Genomic DNA, 21,915 nt, shown 5'->3' with positions numbered 1-21,915 from the left:
CCTATTTGTTTATATAATATATATTACATTATATTATATTATATATATATATATATATAATATAATATAATATATAATATATTTCATTCAGTGCTACAAAGCAAACTTAATATGATGACGTGTAAATTGCAAAAGCTATAAAGCTATAATATTTATAAAATGTATTTATTATCTATTATGTATATGTTAATCTGTGATGTTGCTTTCTGTATGACTGCTTTTTATCATTTATGTTCACATGTATGGAGATGTCTGACATGTGGTGGGGGAATCAACTTCAGGGTTGTCTTACCAAGATCAAGGTACATTTTGTACAAGTTGTCCTCTGCACTGCCAAAGAACCCAACAATGCTAATATCATCCTGTTTTTCTAAGTATTTCTTCATGTTTTTTAGTGTTTCCTTGTTCTTTGAAGAATCTCCAGATTGTTTTTGCATGTACTCAATTATTCCTATGAAAGTAAAATGATTTAAATTAAATATTTCTTATAGTTAACAATAACAACAAAAGTGTCCCAATTAAAATGTTGGATACCAGGAACCTGAGTATTGGGTATTGCTCAGGGCAACAAGATGTGAGTTCACGTCCAAATATAGCACTTTTGTATTGTATGTGAAGTCACAAATGGTGGTGGCCTTAACACTCTCACCTGGCAGTTAAAGGAAGAACTCGGAATGGAAAAACAATGATCTAAAAATAAATATCATGTCTGTATGTGTTTTATTGAAGTTTATGGGAATGTTCATTATGGTTTACACCCTCTATGTCTTGGCAAATCTTGCAACACCTAGGGAGAAAGGGTGTGGCAGCCAATGTTTTAATAGGGGTTCTATTGTATCATATTGCTCACAGGACATTCATTTGTATTTACTTCTAACAGAACACCAATAAAAGTAGGCCTAGAAATTTCATCTAGATCATGTTATAGCAAAGCCAATCACAGCAAAAAGCTCAGCATGTTTATATTCCTGTATGCATACAAGAAAAATGAGGGCTCGAAATCTGGTGTGCCATTAAATGGGAGAAATGGCCTTCCTATCTTCCTATGAGGCTATGATGATAATATTAATATCATCTTACACACGAATCCATCCCAGAGAGCTGCTCGCAACACAATTTTTCTATCTGCAGAGGGCAGCCTTTTCTGAATTCTAAAAATATATTTATTTACTTTTTATTATATAATATTACCAATACCAATTGCCAGCTTACCTAAGGCCTCTCTTGGACCATTGTATTCATAATCTTTTCCATTCCTGAAAAGCTTTAGTGTGGGATAACCAGTGACTCCAAATCTACCAGCCACTTCGGTCGCAACAGTAGCATCGACCTTAGCTAGAGGGATCGGGGGATCCATCTCCTTCAGTTGTTGTGCCGCATCTTCATATTCTGGGGCTAGTTTTTTACAGTGGCCACACCTAAGCATATAAATAACCATAATATGTTTAGCTTGAAAATTAGTATTTTAATATTTTATCTGAATGTGAATATTTATGTCTTATGTTCATGTTTTGGATTATGTAGTACAAATTTACAGTATTGAATCTTGTTATACATCATGAGAATGGTAAAGAACACAGAATCATTTACTTAAGAAGAGCAAGATGTTGTCTCTTTGTATACTACTTAATTACTCACTAAGGCTGTAACAGGTCATCAGAGACCTGCCCAAATTTTCCAGTTACCCAACTAGGGTAAATTTAGTTTCATACACATTTTTTTGTCATATACTCCTCTTTGAAAGACCCTCCAAATAAAAACCACTTCCAATTAATGACCACTAGTTTTCTATTCCTGATAAACACCTATAATTTATCTTAATAATACTTATTTTTCTATTTAAATACCAAAGCTGCTTAAGTCTATGAAAACCCAGTCACAAAAGTGGTCTTTAATTGGAGGGAGACTGTTGTTTAATTTTATTTTATCATGAAAAATGCTAGTTAACCTACCAAGGAGCATAGAACTCTACAAGAATTAGCTCCTCTTTGTTAACCATCTCATCAAAGTTATCATCAGTTAAAGTAATGACAGCTTCAGGTGGTGGGGTCCAGCTAGGGTCTGCTTGCTCTTGCATGTGGCTCACAATACCTGCAGATTGAAATGTGCAAAAGTTTACAAAGTTTACTCTCAGCTACAGTAAAACAGATCATATTGTATGTAGGCCCCCCACCCCCAATGGCAGCAAATTAGTTTCACTTTGGAGGGTAAACTACAAAAATTTCATTGGATTAGAAATTTAGTTCCACATTCTCATTTTCGCACTCCCAGGCCAAAACCAGCCTCTGTACTAGTCATGTTGGTGGAAAAGAAAAAACAGAACACTTTAATTGGTAGGCCCTATGTATATGTACCAATTTAAAGCTCTCAACTTGGAAGTTACACTTTGTAGACAATGAAATATAATTTGAATGGGAACTGAGAATTGGGAAAGGGAGACATGAGATTTTTTAAAAGGGATGGAAGGTTTTTTTAAGGGACTATAACAGAGAAGGGAATTTTTAAAGGATTTTTAAAGGAGGAAGAATTTTAGGACTTACAGAATTTGGGGAGGGGATGAAAAACTTGGGGAGGCAATAAAGAATAATTGGGAAGGAAATTTAAAGATTTTAGAAAAGGATCAAGGATTTGGGAAGAGTGATGGAGATTATGGGAAAAAGTTTGGTATTTGGAAAGAGATTTGGAACAGATGGATTTAGTAGAACTGTAGTTGTGATAAGGATATAGGATTAGGTATGGACGGGTTATTCAATTCAACTCAATTTATTTTCACTTGCACACATGTAAAAAAATTGGGGAAGTTGGAGTTTTGGAAAAAATTAAATATTTGGGAATATAATAACATCATGGGAATGAAGGGATGAAGGATTTCAAAAGGGATTAGGATTTTGGTAGGAATGGATGATTTAGGAAGGGGATAACTATGAAGGAAATATAATTACAAAATGTTGATTGATCTAATGTTCGGAATTCATGTTCTTACCAGCCTCTTCCCGGGGACCTTTGTAGTCATAAGCTTTTCCGTTGCGGAAGATTTTGAGGGTAGGATATCCGGAGACATCATAGCGGCTAGCAGGATCTTTATGAGCAGTTGCATCCAGCTTAGCAAGAGGTACAGGAGGATCATTCCCTTTTAAAGTCTTTGCAGCTTTCTTATATTCTGGCTCCAATCTTTTACAATGTCCACACCTGGAATAGCAGGAATTATTTGTAAAATATATGATCTTGAAATTCTCTATTATGTTATCTAATTTTATTTTGTACATTGTTTAATGTTGAGAATTTTTAAATAAATCCAATCCAATTTTTAGTACTGAATCAAAGATGTTTAACAAAAAACAAATGACATGCTGATGGACACATGTCTAATATGTTTATAACAGCAAAAACAATATTCTAGAGTACCAACACAAACAGGGCCCGATTTAACTTTCTTTGGTGACTAGCGCACTGGGCTAGTTTAATGAATCGCTGGATACATTTTACTTCAGTAACATTATGTTCTTGGCCAAGCATAGTTTATAACTGATCAATGACACACCGGGCTAGTAATAAGGTAGGTTTACTAGCCCAGAGGAGTTTTTACTAGACATTGTATATTTATGTTTTATATGGAAGAGAATAAATGTCGTTTAGAAATTGAAACTAAATTGTACGATGGACTAGTACTAAATTGAGCCCTGACAAAGTATCCTAGGCCTATAAGTATATTTTTATTGAAGAATACTACTACTAGTCTATCAAAGAATATATTGCTATATATCCACATTATTTGCGTGGTTTTAAAACTTATAGGTATTAAATTTGCACGAGGATTGGCTGAGAGGTTAAGGGAGGAAATCTGCTTTTTGAGGTCAAAAGGCTTCAGATTTTATATTCAAGTACTGTAAGTACATCATAAAAATAAAGTAATAGATTATAATGATTATACTTCATTTTCCTTACCAAGGAGCATAGAATTCTACTAGAATAATCTTTTTATCCATTACTACAAAATCAAAATTTTCTTCTGTCAGCACAATGACATCATCTTCTTCCTCGACTACAGGATCATCCTCTCCAGTTTCCCCACTTTCTGTCTCTGCTGTTTCATCTGTAAAAGAATTGAAGAATAAGTAAAATGAAGACAAGACTGTAAAATTTCAACAAAGAAAGGTTTCAAACTACTGTATACACCTTCCAGTCTAGGCCTAAAGTTGTGCACTAAACCTACTGTATGCCAACATTAGACCATGAGAACTTAGTTACGATTTTAAGGTACTAATGTAACGCTGATATTATCTAATCCAGTATTGCGCCTACGCATATCTGTTGAAATCTAGTTCTTCTAGTCATGTATCAGTCATGCATCGATCACACATTTTTGTGCACGCGTTTGCAATTGCCATTACCAATTGTAAGTGAGGTGCGTATTACGAAAAATTGTTATTAACCAAAATAGTAATAGTTCTGAAGTGATGAGCCAATGAGAATGTTTGTAGAGTTTCATGAGAACGAATTACGAATTATTGTTTTGATGAAGTTTTATAACTGGAGGAGTTTAGTTCTATTTTTGTTTGGGGCTTGATGTCTACGCCAGTCCCTCTTTTATTTCTGAGTAAATCATCATCCAATCAGTTAGCCTATATTTTGCTTTGCGTTACTTCGTTGATGTCCTGTTGTACTATACTTTGCTGACAGAGGTGCTATAGGCCTAGTGTGTGTTTTATAGGCCTGACATTATTTATTCACTTTCTCTTCTGAATCTGGACCAGCAGCAGTCTATTTATTTACTTCTAATAATCTAGACGCACCTGATATACGAATCAAGGAAATTTCTTTACCAGTCTTAGGCCTGAACCATTATTTTTACATTTTTTCATCAACCATTCATAATCCGCTGTTACATAAACTAGGCCCGCTACCTATGCTACGTAACACCCATAGGGCATAGGCCTAGGCCTACTTCAGATCTTTCAGGACAGGCAAGAAGGACACGTTGCCTAGCCTAGGCTCGAGGCTGGGCTTACAACCTAGCCTAGACTAGGAATTTTGTTAAAAATAGGCTGCGTACCTGGGGCATCAGTTGCTGCATCTTCGTCGGCCTTGCTCAACTGCCTACCCAAAATAAGTAAGCCAAAAAGAAGAAAAGTTAGGAACTTCGTCGTAGACATTCTCAGAATCTTTACCCTCCACACCGGTTCTCTAACATTAGTGACACGCCAGTGTTATTGTCGGCCGTGTATTGCACAGCACATAACTTTCTTTATCCATTAAAGTAGTCCATAAAATACACAATTTAGTTTAAATATTTACCTATGATATATAACTTTGGCTTATATAAAATTAACCAAATATGTATTATATACCATATTCAATACGTTAACCTTATGAAATTACTTGAAATTATAAATGTTAAAAGTTTAGGCGGATAAATATATTTTACATTTACTTTAGACCAATAAAACTTTGCCATGTCGGTGGGTATGGATCAAATGTGTCGTCTGCCTCACTATTTTGTTGAAAAATATGAATTATTGAATTATATTTTAAATAATATATATTTGCTGTTAAATGTTTAACTTATTCAAATAAAATATATAAATTTTTTTATTAATATACTGTGTCAATTCGTAATATTATTTGAATATATAATAAAATAATATTGATTTCAATTTGATAGTTTTTGTTGGAATGTAGAGGTCAAACATAGTTTGGTCTTTGCATTCCAGTGTATTTGTGGTAGATGGTGTAAAAACGCCAGGACGCTGGACACTATTTCAGATAGCGACTGGAATAAGCCTACTTTTTTTTATTGTTGTTTAGGTACGCGGTTGAGCTGTGGTTAATTTAAGATGCAAAAATATGAAAAACTTGAGAAAATTGGAGAAGGTAAACACTTTTTATACGATGGAAATTAATTTTGCATCACTGTCCGATTTGTATGGTTAGGCCTAGGCTAGGCGGTTCTTCTGTTTAGTAGTAGCAGTGTGTTGTTATTTTATTGGATTGCTAGGCCCGGCCTGGCCTGCTGGGGCGACGGCCGGTAGAGAGTATAAAGGCTCGTCTAGGCACCGGCCTAGACTGTGCTAGGCCTAGCTAGTAGGACTAGGTTGTTGTAGTAGTTGTCTAGCTAGACTACAGTATCTCTCTACTTTACTATGCTAGGCCTCTCTAGCAGCAACAGCCTACTAAGTCCTAAATCAGCCTCCTACCTAGATAGAGTAGGCCTAATTTCATATAAATAGGAATAAATACATTTAAATAATAAAAAGAAGATCGTGCGCCGCTGTGGATCTCAGCGACCAATGTTTAATTTTAAGGCCTAGGCCAGTAGTAGCCTGGCCTGAACAGTTTTAATCATAGCATTAAAAGATATTTTACACTTTACATTTTATTGTTCCGATTAAAAAAAAAAGCCCTCCCTCATCACTTTTTTTTTTTTGAAAAATGGATATTCTATTCTAATAATTTTTTCTATCTAGGCCTATGTGCTCTAAATATGTAAACATAAAATCAAATATTTTCTATATAATATAATGAGAAAGTCTATCTTAACAATTTTAATGTTGTGAGAGCCTATTGACTTATTTTATTTATAACACTGAGGTAATCCTGCTTTGTTGATTTACTATTGTATTATTCTGTTGTGTCCTGTGAAAAACAAAATAAATGATATGATATAATGTATAATAGATGCCTTTGCTTTATGTTTGGTCAAAATCCACTGCCAGATCTTGGGTCACGAATGGATATATTTATTTAATGCTATTGATGTAATTTTAAATGTTATTTATTCATCTTGGGTGAGATATAAATTACTACTGTAAAACTAAAAAAAATAATTAAATAAAATCTCAAAAACATTTAGTGAAGGCCAAGAAAAAAATGTTGAAAGCAGGTGATAGATTGAGACTATTTATTTATTTTTTTAAATTTATTTCTTAACCAGGGTTACTCTAACCTGAGGCTACACAAATTCCATGTAAAAAAAAACAAACTTCACATTGTATTATAATTATTATATAGGCCCCATACATTTTTTTCTTGTTTTTTATTAGGAACTTATGGTACAGTATTCAAAGCGAAAAACAAAGAAACACAGGAGATTGTTGCCCTCAAAAGGGTTCGTCTTGATGATGACGATGAGGTAGGTATTACTGATACTTTAGACAAAAATAATCAATGTCATCTGATAATGTGTATGTATAACTGTATCTGTCTCACAAAGAGCTACTTAGGCACAGTTAAGTTTTGGAAGCAATAGAAATTTTGCAATCTTGTTTCAAGAGTAAATTTGTTTGTTCAGTAGTTCCTATGTTATATTGTACCATACTACTTCCCCAGTGATATGTTTTTGATGTGATTATTTTAAAATAATTGGTTTTGATGCGATGTGGTTGTGTTTGATTGTTATTTTACTCTTTTAAATGTCATTTTTTATGTGTAAATCTTTAAATAATATGCCCTTCACTCAAACAATTTGGCTTCAGCTTGTTTTGAAAAACTCTGCTACAGTTTTCTGGAATAGGCCTAAGCTTCCCCTGGATGTTCGAACTACTCCTTCGGTCAGTTCCTTCAAGTCCCGTCTCAAGACATTCCTTTCCACCAACATGTAGATTAGTTTTCTCCTTGTTTCTTTTTGCGTCTTTTTCTTGTCTTTTTGACTTAAAATTTCCTTTTAATTGCACACCTTTTCATTTTTCTCTAATTTTCTGGAAAGTGCATAGAGGCTTTAGCAATATGCGCTACACAAGTGCAATTAATAATAATAATAATAACCAATGTAAATTAATTGTTAATAAATATGTCAATATAAATGAATAAATAATTGAATACTTTTAAATTTCATTGTACTTGAAAATAAATAATTAATAATTTTAATAATTTTTACTGTGATGTTAATTTAAATTATAATCAATCATTAAAAATCAAAATCATATTTTTTATTTATTTCAGTTTAATTTGTAAATGAATTTGAATGAATAAGCTTGCCTTTTTTTCCCTTTTATTCTATTGTAACCCTGTAAATTTATTTTGTACTTTTATAGTCTAATCTTTGTTTTTTTTTTCTATTTTTAATTTGTGCATTTAACTTTTCTGTTTACTTTGATTGCAATAAAGATATTTCAAATTTAAATTTTAAAATTTTTTGTATGGAATCTACTTAACAAATAAACTGTTTTAAATTGAATTCATTTATCAGGGCGTACCCAGTTCAGCATTGAGAGAAATATGTCTCTTAAAGGAATTAAAACACAAGAATATTGTCCGTCTTCATGATGTTCTACACAGTGAAAAGCGGTTGACGTTAGTCTTTGAATACTGTGACCAAGACTTGAAGAAGTATTTTGATGCCTGTAATGGTGAGATTGATCAAGATGTTGTTAAGGTAAGGATTGCTTGCAATGTCACTCAATTTGCCTCATCATTATTACCATCTGAAAGTGGGGGCTGTCAGACCTTGTACAGGAACTTTGCACCTCTTTGGCTTTGCCCTCCTCCTGTATTTGAGGAAATTAATATATTATTATTATTATAAGTCAAAACTCCCTACCACAATATATCTTGCTGTTTGTGTTTCTTATTTATGAAGTTCATGTTTGTTTAATGTCTAAGAGTTTTTTAGTCAACAAGTCAAGTTACTTATTGTACAGTGGATTTAATATAAAATACTTGGCTCATACAACATTTGCACAGAACGAGAACTGCTAGGCCATGGGCCTCTTGCATTAAAATGTTTTTGGGATGTAAAATTAATTAATCAAAGTTTGAAAGGAACCGCTTTCATACATTTTCAGTATATTTTAGCTAAAAAAATATATTTTACAAAAATACAGTATTTTTTAAAAAATATTATTAATTATTGTTATTTATAATCAAACAATTATGCACCAACAATTATTTGATATATTTGGTGTGTATTTTTCCGTGGGCATGGAATAGACTACCCAATGATATTAAAATACTTTATTGATTAACCTACTGTAAGTTCATTCCGTAGATCTCTTAAAAAGTCATTTTTCTACTACTACTACTAATAATAATACTAATAATAATACAAATACATAATTTTAATTGAGCAAATATATTTTATAGATTTTTTTAATGTGTTTATCGTTTTATATTTATTGTTTGTCTTGTAAGGGAAACCATTTGATAGTGGAATCAGTACGTGTTTTGTTTTTCCTCTCTCTTTTAATGTTTTTTTGACCCAATTTTTGTTTGGGTTTGTTTTACTGCTTTAATGTATTGTATTTCTGTATGTCTGAGAGAAATAAATGAAATGAAATGACACTAACAATAAATTTGTGCTTTTTTTGCTCAGGCATTTATGTACCAGTTACTACGTGGCCTAGCTTTTTGCCATAGTAACAACGTCCTCCACCGTGATTTAAAACCACAGAATCTACTTATCAATACGGTAAGTGTCATTTCTACAAAATATGCACTTGCACAGGTCATTCTGCTTTTGCCTGAATGATCAATTTTTAGGATCAAATGACAATGTACAATGTAGTGAAAAGGAAGGTTCTACTTAATGCCAGGCTCCAGAGGAAAAAAAGGTGGAAAAATGGGGGGTTATGCCTCTTTTTTCCCCAGTTTTAAATATTCAAAAATCTGTATCTCATTAACTGTTCCAAGGGTGTGTTTCTACTGATAAACACAAAATAATCGATTTTTTAAAACCGTTTTTTTAATGAGTACCAGACAGCCTGCTGGCGTAGCAACTGCATTTTTAATTTTTCGAAAATCGGTTTTCGTGACGGAAATTCATCACCATTTTTTTTATACAACACGTTGTTTTCCTAACTGTATAGTATAGTATCATTCTCTGTCATGATGGCGAGGAGTAAGATACCATGTGGGGTGAGAAGGCAAATGATTTCAGCTGTGCTTATCGGCACAATTATGAACGACGACCAAACGAGGACAACGGTAGGCCCAATAGAGCTTAGAGTCCTAGGCCCAATATCTCCCCCTCCCACAAAATAATTACAAAACAAATTCGTCACTCCTCATGTTTGTTGACGTTTTTAGCTTGTAGGCCTAGGACATGAAAAAGAGGACAAATTTTTTTTGAAAGTTTGCGCCTAATACGATCTAGTCTTTGCAGTGATTGACCTGGAGGTCACACTTTACCTGATAATCGCTTTTTTTGTGTTGCAGCTAAAAGGTGCACAGCCAAAATCTGTTATTTGCCGTTCAAACACGTTATCCATTGCGTATTTTTAATCGATTTTTTTTAATCACTTTTTTCAAACTGGTCCCGTTTTTACTGCGAGAATAAAAGCAATTTTTCGAAAAAGTGATTTTTAATTGATTATTTCTTTCCAGTAGAAACAGGCCCTAAGTTTTTTTTTTTGTGAAATATGCTTTTCGTGTCTTAGAAAGATCAGTTGTACAACATATCTTAACATTGGTTTTAATAGAAGTTGCGTCGCTTGGAAATTATGTTGGCAACAATTATATCATTTTAAAATGGGTGATAATTTAGGAAATTTCAGTGGAAATTGAGATTATTATCCTTCTAAGGATATTATGTCTTTGGTAAAAATATATTAATAATAAAAATAAATGATGAATTAAAACTGTTCTGTTTCAGAATGGTGACTTGAAGCTGGCTGATTTTGGTCTTGCCCGTGCATTTGGAATCCCAGTCAGGTGCTATTCTGCAGAGGTCGTGACCCTCTGGTACCGACCCCCAGATGTTCTTTTTGGTGCTAAAATTTACACAACTTCAATTGATATGTGGTCAGCAGGATGTATATTTGCAGGTAATTATATGACTATTTATAAAGAAATCAGTAAAAAGCTTCAAACATGAGGAGAATTCAGACCCTGTCAGGATACTTGGATCTTTTGCCGAACCCTCATTGGAGAATTTCCGGTGGTGCTGCTACTGCACTGACCAAAATGCTTCCTGTTGCCCCTGGTTTGAATCAGACTTGCTGGACCCCTGTCAGCAATTTCTGGGGCCACCACTGTCTAACAATAAGGGCGTAAAGTAAACAAAGAAAATATACAGAATGATTTTTCTTCAGATTACCTTGAATTCCACAACAGTATTTTTTGTCAGATTGTTTGATGTGTCCATTGTCCCATGTTAAAAAATAAGTAGCAGTAAAGATATGAATACAAGTTAATTATTTCAATCAACTGCAGTGTTTACCCATCACATCCCAAGTGATATGAATAGCGCCCTCTGTGTGATAATTCTTATGCTAGATGTATCTTCCCTCTTTTCTATGTAGATTCTACTAAATCTATATAGTTCCTGTTTTTATGTAATATTTATTGTTAATTTGGTGACCATATAATTGTGACAGCTATAGAGTGTATATCCAGTTGTCAGTTTGTTGGTGAAATGGTGTAATAGAATACATATGAAATGGTTGTTTTAAAAACATAAGTATATTACATATTCTGTTTTTTGAACTTTACTTGTAATAATTATACACCTTGTTCTAAAATACAATACATTATATTATATTGATAATTAGCATTATGCAACAGTAAAATATGATCTGATATACATGATGTTTTTCTCAGACTTCCCGTCTTTTTGGGGTTTTTAAAACGTTTTGTGACAATTATGTGTATTGTAAAAGGCTCAATAGAAATACAAGATTGTTATTATTGATAAGCATTGTACAGACAGGAGAATATGATATGATGTACATGATGCTTTTCTTTTTTACTTTCTGTCTTTTCCGTTTCTCCACCTGCTGCTCTAATAATACACTTACCATTATTTGTATTGCTTAGGGCTAACAGCATCAACCTGGTACAAAATAAATGTTGAACTAAATTAATTACTGAAGACACATTTCTGACAGTAATTTACTGTAATTAGCTCTTTAGGATTTCCTTCCCTTCCTATAAATATTTCCTTGTTTGTTTCAATGTTATAAGTTTGTACTGTTTGTTATTTAGAAGAATTATGTTAAATAAATTTGCCCTTAGCACTTTCATGGCTTTTTTTTTTTGTAGTGGACTAACTATGATTATTTTGACAATTACTGATTGTTATATAATTGCGTCATCATTTTAATGTGTTTGAATGTTAATTGTTAATCTGTAGAAATGGGTAATGCGGGACGACCGCTATTTCCCGGCAATGATGTAGAGGATCAGCTCAAGCGTATCTTTAAACTTCTCGGAACGCCTACGGAAGAAACATGGCCGGGCGTTTCTAAACATCCAGATTATAAGGTAAAATTTGTCATTATTATGCAACAAAAATGTCATGAAACTTAAAAAAAATATTAAAAAACATACTATTTCCTGTGCCCTCTATGCTCTCCCTTTCTCTTCTTGAAGAGATGATCAAATAATTTTTACTTTTTTTTAATATTGCTTTTTCCCCTATTTAATTATTATTATTGGAACTTTTTGATCGACAGCCAAAACAAACATCCAGGTAATTTGCTGTGAATCACTTCAGACATATATTCAAAATTGTTAATTAACTAGTAAACAAAATTGTAGTAAAATGTTTAAATGATACTGGTATTTAAAATGCAATCCCTTTACCATGGGAAATTTTAGCAGGATATAAAATGGCTCACAAGCCTCTAATTTATTTGGCAACCCAGTTTTGTGTCACAACCAATATTTTAGAACCATTAGAATGAACAAATTAATATTTTCAAAGTTTTTAAGGAAAAATTAGTATCTAATAATATTGTATTTTTTCAATTTTTTTGTTTAGCCCTTTCCAATATACCCGATGTCCATGTCATTAGCAAATGTTGTACCCAACCTCAGCTCCAAAGGTCGTGACCTGCTTCAAGTAAGTGCTTCAATTTTTTCCCTCTTAAACCTACCGCATTGATGTAAATTTAGCCTAGCTGCCTTTCCACAAGGTAGTCTACTCAGCTCAGTTGACAACATCAGAAGGCAGGTTATTCTGAAACCTACTAGTACTATGCTGTGTAATTCAGCACAGTTCACACATGAATTCAGCTCAGCCCTCTGCCTCACTATCACTCTAAAGCATGTGCAGTTTTTTTTTTCTATAAAAAAAATTGTTTAATTGCAAGCCAGCAAAATATTATTGATAGAGAGATTTATTCTCATTAAATTTCCATTAGTAGATAGACTTGTCAGTGATGCTTTTGAGTAATTTTATTGATATGAATATCATTTCTGTATTTGTGAATTTATGTATGCCAGTGATAAATTGAGTGAGAATTGTAAACTTCATTCCACCTGTCAGCTTGTCATGCCTGACTTCACAGCAACGCAGTCGGTTGTGATCGATTGCCAAGTAATTTTAATTGTGTGGAAAATAATAATAATTTGTATTAAACTGAAATTCTATAACACACATAATACAATAAGTGTATTTTTACTATATATATGATATTTATTTACAAAACATACTTTATACACTTTAATGAAATAATCAACATCTCATCACTTCATACCAACAAAATATTGGGTAATACTTTATATTTTATAATTTCATCTAATTATTGATTAACAATTAACTAAAGTAAAACAGATTGAAACCATTCTCCTGCAATTTAGGAGACTAGGCCTGTTGAGCTCATAATTTGCAGGATACCCTATTATTCCCAGTTTAATCATTTCGGGCCTAGTCCCTTAGATTGCAGGAGACGATATTACACCTTGGTAATTGCAAACTACATTTACTTGTTCTCAAAATTTACTACAAGTCTCCCTCTAATTAAAGACCATTTTTGGGACTGCAGTGTTCTCCCAACTGAAAAATTTTTACTGGTAAATTTGTCCATAAAAAATTGCAATGCGCACAATGTGAGGTACGTTACCTCTTTTTAGTTGGGTTAAATGACTTGAAGACACAACAACACATATTCATAGTGTAGATATAGACTGCAATGATGTTAATTTATTAAGAGGGCCAGCCTGGACTACCTAAGCCTAATCAATAGTTTTTTTTATTTTACAAACTCAAAATTTTTACTGGTTGGTTGGTTATTTTTACCGGTAAAATTGACGGCTAAGACGGCTTCGGGAGAACACTGGACTGGGTTTCCATGGGCTTTAGTAGCTTTGGTCTCTAATTAGAATAAACAGAAAAATGGTCTTAAATTGGAGGTGGTCTTTAATTAGAGGGAGACCTATATTTATTAGTTATAAGATACTGGTACACAAGCTTAACTATGGGTATGTTCAGACACACAGTGGTAGACTTTCTTACTTTAAGTATAAGCTTAATTCTGTGACAACTTCAGACAATGAAAGTTGTACACAAACTTTACACCCTTGTGCCTGAACATACCTATAGAATACAACAATAGTCACAGACAGTCTCATATGTTTGAATAAACTTAAATCAATGTTTTTTTATCTTCTTAATGATGTTATCTTAATTTCACCAAGATGTCACAACAACAAATCAATGGATTTTTGTCTTATGACCCTGGTGTACCGAAGTTTTTATTTAAAGCCTGGCTAAGAAATATTTTTAATAATAAAAACAATATTCATAATGATATAATGATAATTATTCAGGTTTTAATGCTTTTGTTGTCTGTATGAGAATGAGTATGTAAATATGAAAACGATAATATTATTAAAAATATGATTACAAAGTATAAATTTATCTACTTTACAATCTAACATGCATTTACTTATTATATTTAATAAAAGTAGTAGTACTGTACTGTATATAAATAGTCACTATTACTGTATATACTCAGTTCTCAAAAGTATACTTGAAGTTACATAATTTCTTAAATGATAATTTCTTTTGAGTAATGAGCTACAAAAAAACTAACATACTACAAGAGATGAATATTTTTCTGTATAAACACTATAGTATGTATTCCAATCAATAGTTAATACAATAATGTAAGCCAGGCTAAGTATAATTAAGTTACTATGATATAGGCATAATGCTTAATACAATCTGAGGAAAAAAACTCATACATACTCATACATTCCATTCCATACATTAAATGCTCACTTAAAATGATAAAATAATAGTAATAATAATATTTGCAGTTTCAAGGGAAGAGGGTCCTACATTTTTTGTTATTATTTAAAAAATGGAGAAAAAAAGAAAATTATATTCAAATTTATGCTTGAGAGTGCCATTTCTGGCTATATTAGAGATGCCATGTCATAAATTTATATCTCAGCTTCAATCACGGTGGAGCTGAATTGGCCTACTAGACCTTCCACCTTTCGAAGTTACTCCCTGGGCCTCCACTCTTTTGAATTTCCGGATCTGCCACTGATAAGTAAATTCAAATCAAATCAAATCATACATCCTTAGATATTTTGATTGTGTTGTTCGCAGTTTGTTCTCCAACCTATGTATTATGGAATATCCAATACAATACACACACTGATTTATTTTAATGCATTATGCCTAGAAGTGAGAGCGCAGCTAAAAAAAATTGTTCATTCAACAACGTCCACTGATATTTAACGTCCCTGAGACAATCCATTCTTATTTCTTCCGTTTAAATTCCGCTCATTCTCTATAGCTTCGTCTGTTCTTTGTCGTTTGCGGGCTTTTCTCTCCTTTTTCTTCTTTTGCTCTTCTTCACGGTTGTTCAGTACTTCAACAACCTCAAATTCATCGTCTGATGATGATACAACCCGAATTCCATTCCATTTTAGATCAATGAATTCAATCAGGTCCTGCAAAAAATACATAATCTATTTCATTATGTGTGTAATTAACATATATTTGCATAAACCCATGTAAAATAATTTTTAGCATGTTAAACGAAAAATGGTGCCAGTATAGTATGATCTTGGTCTATGTAATACATAGATGCTGTTATGATATTTACTGAAGGTCATTTTCATTTTTGGATCGGTTATGGAAATCACATTAAAACAAATAAATATAATATGGAAAGAGTCCATTCTGTATAAAAAAAATTACAAACAGCCTTAATAACTTAGACATCCAATTTAGTATAAAATAAAGATTTAACTTTCATAGATTTCTTTTTTATATAAATAATTATAATGCATGCTGTCTTGATATATGGTATGTTTTATTATCCATTCCATGTTGGAGAAAATGTTGAAATGTAAATGTGTATTTATATACACTCCCTGACTAAAATTCCAGCCTTTATGAAGTTTGTGCAGTCCATTCATCATATTTGAGTTATCCAATAATAGCTTGGGATTTAACCCCATGACCTCCAATCCCAAAGCCTATAATCCATGTCAATCCTAGTGTATGGGATTATATGAAGGAACATCCCTGTTTGTCAGTCCTTGTCTTATACCATATATATTTACTAAGGCATTTCACATTATTCGCTAATTCATTGGAACAGCAAGCAGTGTGTATTGTACAATAAATTTTACGAAGTACTAACTTAATAGTCAAAAGAAAATCTTAGTTACAAATGCAATACAGATTTCGTCCACACAAGAGGGGAATATACTCACCAAATATAGGATGCAACGTTGTTAAATTAAGTCTTTTTACAAGACTTAGGGAGTTAAGTTGCCCATATATGGGCAAATGATAGGTATTTGTCTAATAGAACCATATAGTATGGACAGAGTTTAAGTTTTGCCAAGTTATGAAGAACTTGATAAAATTAGGCATGAAATTCCAAAACCAACCTACATGGCAAAAAAATAAAAACTTGCTTATTACTGGAATCAAATAACTAACAGCTTTTTAATATACAGTATCTCACTGTCGGGTACTAATACTCAATTTAACATATTTCAAATAGTCAAATCATATGAGGTTTGAAGGAGACCAAAATCTAGATTGACTGATTAAAGCATGATGAAAGTAATCTTACCATTATGGCGTTTGGAAGACTTACTGCTTGTATATGAAGCATGGTCTTCTTATCTATGTAGCTATGCTCCGATTCATATATGTAGAACTGGAAGTTATCCATTTTGCCAACTGTATGTAATCATTATAAAGGTTATTTTGTCAACAAAATACCTGAGCAGGTCGTAAAATAAGTACTGAATGATACTTATTTTAATGACAAAGGAGGGTTCTACCATTGATGCAAAATACCTTTGACCCGAATGGAAATTTCCACTTTTTAAAAATAAATCCTTGAAAATTCTACTAAAATTTTTTGTTATATTATTAGATGCATTCCAATTCTGTTGTAATTGTTTATAAAATGATTTTTTCAAAAACTCATCTCCCCCCCTCCCCGCTCTCTGTGAATTGCACCTTTTTTCAATGCTTTCATTTTTATCATGTACAGCACATGTGTACATTTTTTTCCTAAACTCCCTTAGAAGCATGTGTACCAGTAACTAGTGCAGTAACTGGTCTGGATAGGATAGAAATATTTACCTGAAAGGCAAGAATCCAACCCAAGGAATAGTGGTAAATAAACTCACTGATCTCCTCTGGAGTGAGATCAGTTATTGCAACATGATATTAAATGAGTTACCATCCTTGTGGGCTATGGAATACAATTTGATCATATATCCTTCCTCCCTGTACCCATCAAGTGTTTTTCATTAATTTCCATGCTGCAGTTTATGCCTTTAGTGACTCACTCCCAGAGTACAAGCAGGACCTACCGTAAACTTAATGAAACTTTAAGATCAATTATAGTGAAATGAGGCTAAAACATTTTAACAAGATATTCCATTTAAACATATCACCACCGTACTTAGCAAAGGTTTGTGTTTAAAGAAGAAAATTACCATAAAAAATCAACTCTGGCAATTGGAGAAACCCATAATAAAGTGCAAAAGATGTTTTTTTTTTTTTAGTATCGTGGTGCCCAATTATGGAAGTGTCTTGGATACACAAAAATGTAAAGAATATGTCTACATTTAAGCAGTTATTAGTTTACATTTTTGTTTAAAAAGTCTTGTTAGTTAACAAGATGCACTTAACTAAGTAACTTAGTTAAGTGCATTTTTCTTTTACCTTTGATATTAATCAAATGCAGTTTCAATAAGAATCTTTTTAAGTAGTTAAATTACTTTGATTAAATTCTTTTTATCTAGTTTTGGTGTTTTTGTTTAAGAACTATTATTTTTTTACATTTATGAGTGTTGTCATACATACAGGTAGGTTGGTTAAGTAGTAAAGTCCAGTAGAAAATATTTATCTGCTTAATATTATTTTTATTGTTATTAAGGCAATCACAGCCTGGTTGAATAACACCTATCTGGTAATAGAAGCTGTCCTGTGTCTAAATAAAAGTAGTTATTAATTATTATTATTATTAATAATAAAATCATTTACCTGAATGGTATTAATCCAACACATAGATTGCTGTTCAATAATCTGCCTTCGCTCCATAGGAGAGAGGCTTGCCATTAGCAAATATCGTTCATAAGTTGCCATGCTTCTTAATTTGTGACTATACAACTAGATTATATAACTGGTATACTGTACCCACAGCTGATTACGGTAATTGCTATGCATAACTGTTTTGTAATCTAGGACTTTACTATACCGTTAAAAGTCCTTGCTATAGCAGATCCATAGCTCGTGACAGAATTTTCCATTTGGCCTGTTTTTAAGTGCTTCTGAATGGGATCTTAGCCACGTCATAGTCTTTTGTTCCAAGGTTGACGTGGTTGTGGTGGAGGCACGGCTTGGTGGTGAAAGTGGTTCATCTTCATCATCCTGGGTTCGATTCTGGCAAATATTAGGATTATTGTATTCTCATGAAGAAAAAATGAAATCTAGCTGGATTTTCATTTATTCATTCCTTCATTCATCCATTTATTGTTTGGCTCTGATTTTCATTAATTTATTCATTCATTCATTTATCCATTCATTAATTCTTTCATCTATTCTTTCATTCAACAATTTGTTACTTTGTTTGTGCAGTCATTCATTCATTTATCAATCCATCCTTTTATTCATTAAGTTGTTTAAAATTAATTTATTAATTAATTTGATAAATGTCAACATATACTGGTATCTAATTCATACTAACAAAAAGTAGGATACAAGTTCAGCTTTATAAATTTCTAAATTAATTAGCTAAAAAGTATTAAGACCAATACAGTAAAATAAAGGATTGTACAGAATTAATTTAATATTCCATTTTAAAATTAAGAAGAAAAAAACAATAATATACAAACAAACATTTTTTTGTTTCTAGAAATACCAAACTCACTCTTATGCAGAGGTGTGCAACAAAAATTACATAGCCAGAAGTTATATACAGGTTTCTGTAAAAAAGGAAAATCATTGTTGTGCTGGAAAAGTACATATTATTACAGAAAAATTCTTGAAAACTACAAAAAAGTAAAACTAAAAAGCAGTAGTTGAAAATAATAAATAATAAATAGCTGTATTTCTGAAGGGAAAAAAAATTATGTGATGTGATATTTTAATATATTATCATTTATATTTTTCTGATGGTATGGTAAGTTTGGTATGCATGTTGATTTTTTTTAACAGTGAAAAAGAATGTCAGGGTTGCATTATACAATACACTTTTATTAAATATATAAGAACACATTTTAAAAGAACAATGAGGCTGAAATTGCTTATAAATTAAGAACAAAATGAGGCTGAGGTAAAATGTCAAATAACATTTTTGAAAAATAGAAAAACCAACAAATCTGTATCATAATTGCAGTATGTGTTGGCCATGGTGTGACTGTATTACAGCCTCTATAATAGTTAATACAGTACAGTAATGCACTGTTGAAAACAAATAATCTTTTATGTTTAAAAAGTGTGTAAAAATTAAGAACAAAATAAGAACATTTTATGACTGAAATCTGCAAAAAAATAAGAACACTATGCCTGGGAAAAATTTTACTGGTTCAGGTTCTGAAAAAATTGTATATATTTGTATATAGTCCTATTTTATTCAAAACTCCAACAGTGTAATTGCCAATTACAAGATGAGCATAAATTTATAAAATAAATGATTTAAACATTTAAAAAATAATGAAAATACTTAAATAATTATTTAAAAAAACTATTTGAAAAATGAATAAATATCTCTGTCTTTGAATATTACTCTATGAGTACTGTATGAGTTACCATTATGAATTTAAGAACAGTAAACATTTTAAATTGATTATAAACCTTATTTAGCCAGTTACCCTGTTGAATGTTGGAGTAATCTCTACTTTATGGTATGTTTTTAAAGCTTTAAATACTATGCATATCTATCAATATACTTTTTTTATTCTGGAAACAAGTTTGATTATATTATATTTACAAAATACACAGTAGTGGCCAACAAAGAACATGTTTTGTGAATTTATATACCTCTATTGTATTAGTAGACTGAGGTATGCTTCTCAGAAATGTTAGTAAAGGATAAAATTATTTACCTGGATTGAGCTATATGTAGATTGCTGGTGAATAAATTGTCTCTGCTGTTCAGGAGAGAGACCCACCATTCCCAAATATAGTCCATAGGTTGCCATGTTTTTCAAACTTTTGAGTATAACTAGATTGAAGCAAAGGACTTGTGAATATATACTAGAACCAAAGGACTTGTGAGTATCTACTCAGAAGAAATCAATAGAGTCCTATTTGTACAGTATCTCTTGTAGATTTCTAGTAATTGGTATGCATGACTGCTTTATAATAGAATGGAGGCAATCATGACAGAATTTTCCACTGGCTTTCATGAATTGTTGTTGCAGTATTTAACTGAAGATTGTTACTGTCTTTGTAGTCCCAAGGTTACAGATTAAATTGGGTAGAGTTGTTTGGTTCAGTTCGTTTGTATGAGATTATTCTATAATAAGCAAAATTTAAACGTATTTTCTAACCTTGGCTTTAACCTCTACATATACCTTTACCATCTTGCAGGAGTTAAAATCGCAGTCTTACAGATATTGCAGTTTTCAAATCTAAGGATCATTAAATTTACTAATACTTATGTTATGATAATGCTGAAGTGATGTCAACTAGGCCTAAATTTAGATGATCTTCTAACACCATTATCAATCATTTTATTGATAATACCAGAATGATCTGTCTGATTGAACACACATTTCAAAGCTACAATAGATTATTATACCAGTACTTATCAATACCCCCTCAATGGCTTTCACATTTGAAACAACAGGGATCCCAAGTCTCCTGGAAGTCGCAGGAGTTTCCCGGAAATCGGGACGCCGGGCCTTCCGCACTTCCGCAAGCAAGAAAAAGTCTCCAGGAAAATCTACCGCAAATTTTTAATATTTGCATGTTTTTACTATTTGATTATCAATTGTATCACGGAAGTCAGTGAAGATGGGTATCACCATTCACAGCAAAATTAAAATAATACTTTTTATTTATTTATTTTTTTTTTTATTCTGGTTTATTCACATCGAAACATATTTCATGGCATCACAAAGGCTGAATTGAGAAATATTAACAAAATTCGACATAAAAAACAATTATAAACAATTAAAACGATTGCACTCAACAACAAATGAAAATATTTAAAAAACAAATTGGCTAAATTTGAATTACATATCTAAAATATTCGAATGCAGAACATCTAAAACAGGTTAACAACATCAATAAAAAGTAATAAGGCCTAAATTTGATATTACACTAGAATTAATTAAAATTTTATTTACAATTATTTAAATCAGATAATACACTAGAATTAAATAAAAAAAAAAACAAGTCAACAACATCCCAATAAAAATTAATAAGGCACTAAATTTGATATTACACTGGAATTAACATTGTATTTACAATTATTTAAATTAGATAATACACTAAAATTAATTAAAATTTTATTTACAATTATTTAAATCAGATAATAATCACTTAAAACAAACAAGCACCAATACATTCATTTCAATCGTAACTAAGCACATTTGTAAAAAAGACCGATTATGGCAATAAAAGGCAACCTCTCACTTATTTAACAGTTTACAAATTGATGGGAAGGTTGACTTCTTATATCGTTCTGTACGGCAAAAATATTCGTCAATTTTTCCCCTATTTCTCAGTGACCTCTTACTTAGTTCACCCCTCCGTTTTCT

General features: G+C 31.8%; 3 protein-coding genes across 8 annotated transcripts in view; 1 reads left to right on the top strand and 2 right to left on the bottom strand.

Moving 5' to 3' along the window:
• Positions 1-5,216, bottom strand: part of LOC117101752 (protein disulfide-isomerase A4-like) — a gene marked incomplete in the record, with an annotated part of 10,106 nt that extends 4,890 nt beyond the window's left edge. Inside the window, 6 exon segments of the mRNA XM_033241796.1 lie at positions 293-451; positions 1,213-1,418; positions 1,953-2,091; positions 2,984-3,189; positions 3,946-4,093; positions 5,054-5,216. Of these exon segments, the coding sequence (XP_033097687.1) occupies positions 293-451; positions 1,213-1,418; positions 1,953-2,091; positions 2,984-3,189; positions 3,946-4,093; positions 5,054-5,153 (958 nt within the window).
• Positions 5,217-5,736: 520 nt separating this feature from the next.
• Positions 5,737-21,915, top strand: part of LOC117101749 (cyclin-dependent-like kinase 5) — a 24,505-nt gene continuing 8,326 nt past the window's right edge. Inside the window, exons 1-7 of the mRNA XM_033241790.1 lie at positions 5,737-5,871; positions 7,041-7,129; positions 8,186-8,371; positions 9,308-9,403; positions 10,586-10,757; positions 12,065-12,195; positions 12,695-12,775. Of these exons, the coding sequence (XP_033097681.1) occupies positions 5,835-5,871; positions 7,041-7,129; positions 8,186-8,371; positions 9,308-9,403; positions 10,586-10,757; positions 12,065-12,195; positions 12,695-12,775 (792 nt within the window). The 5' untranslated portion in view covers positions 5,737-5,834. The remainder of the gene's footprint in view (positions 5,872-7,040; positions 7,130-8,185; positions 8,372-9,307; positions 9,404-10,585; positions 10,758-12,064; positions 12,196-12,694; positions 12,776-21,915) is intronic.
• The window catches only part of LOC117101750, an 11,908-nt gene continuing 3,986 nt past the window's right edge, over positions 13,994-21,915 (bottom strand). Inside the window, exons 1-4 of one of the 6 annotated variants that reach the window (XR_004444318.1) lie at positions 20,254-20,879; positions 19,077-19,131; positions 18,405-18,589; positions 13,994-15,621 (exon numbers count right to left, since the gene is read on the bottom strand). Coding sequence is in view for 4 of the 6 variants with exons in the window: in XM_033241792.1 (XP_033097683.1) it covers positions 15,403-15,621; positions 18,191-18,292 (321 nt within the window). In the remaining 2 variants the exon portion in view is untranslated. The other 5 variants (XR_004444319.1, XM_033241794.1, XM_033241792.1 and 2 more) reach the window with 5 other exon arrangements.

Source organism: Anneissia japonica, unplaced genomic scaffold (genome assembly GCF_011630105.1).
Source record: "Anneissia japonica isolate Jap-2015-1 unplaced genomic scaffold, ASM1163010v1 scaffold288206_len369265_cov204, whole genome shotgun sequence".
Lineage (NCBI taxonomy): Eukaryota > Metazoa > Echinodermata > Crinoidea > Comatulida > Comatulidae > Anneissia > Anneissia japonica.
The sequence above is the reverse complement of the archived record's forward strand: the minus strand, read 5'-3'. Positions and strand labels throughout refer to the sequence as shown.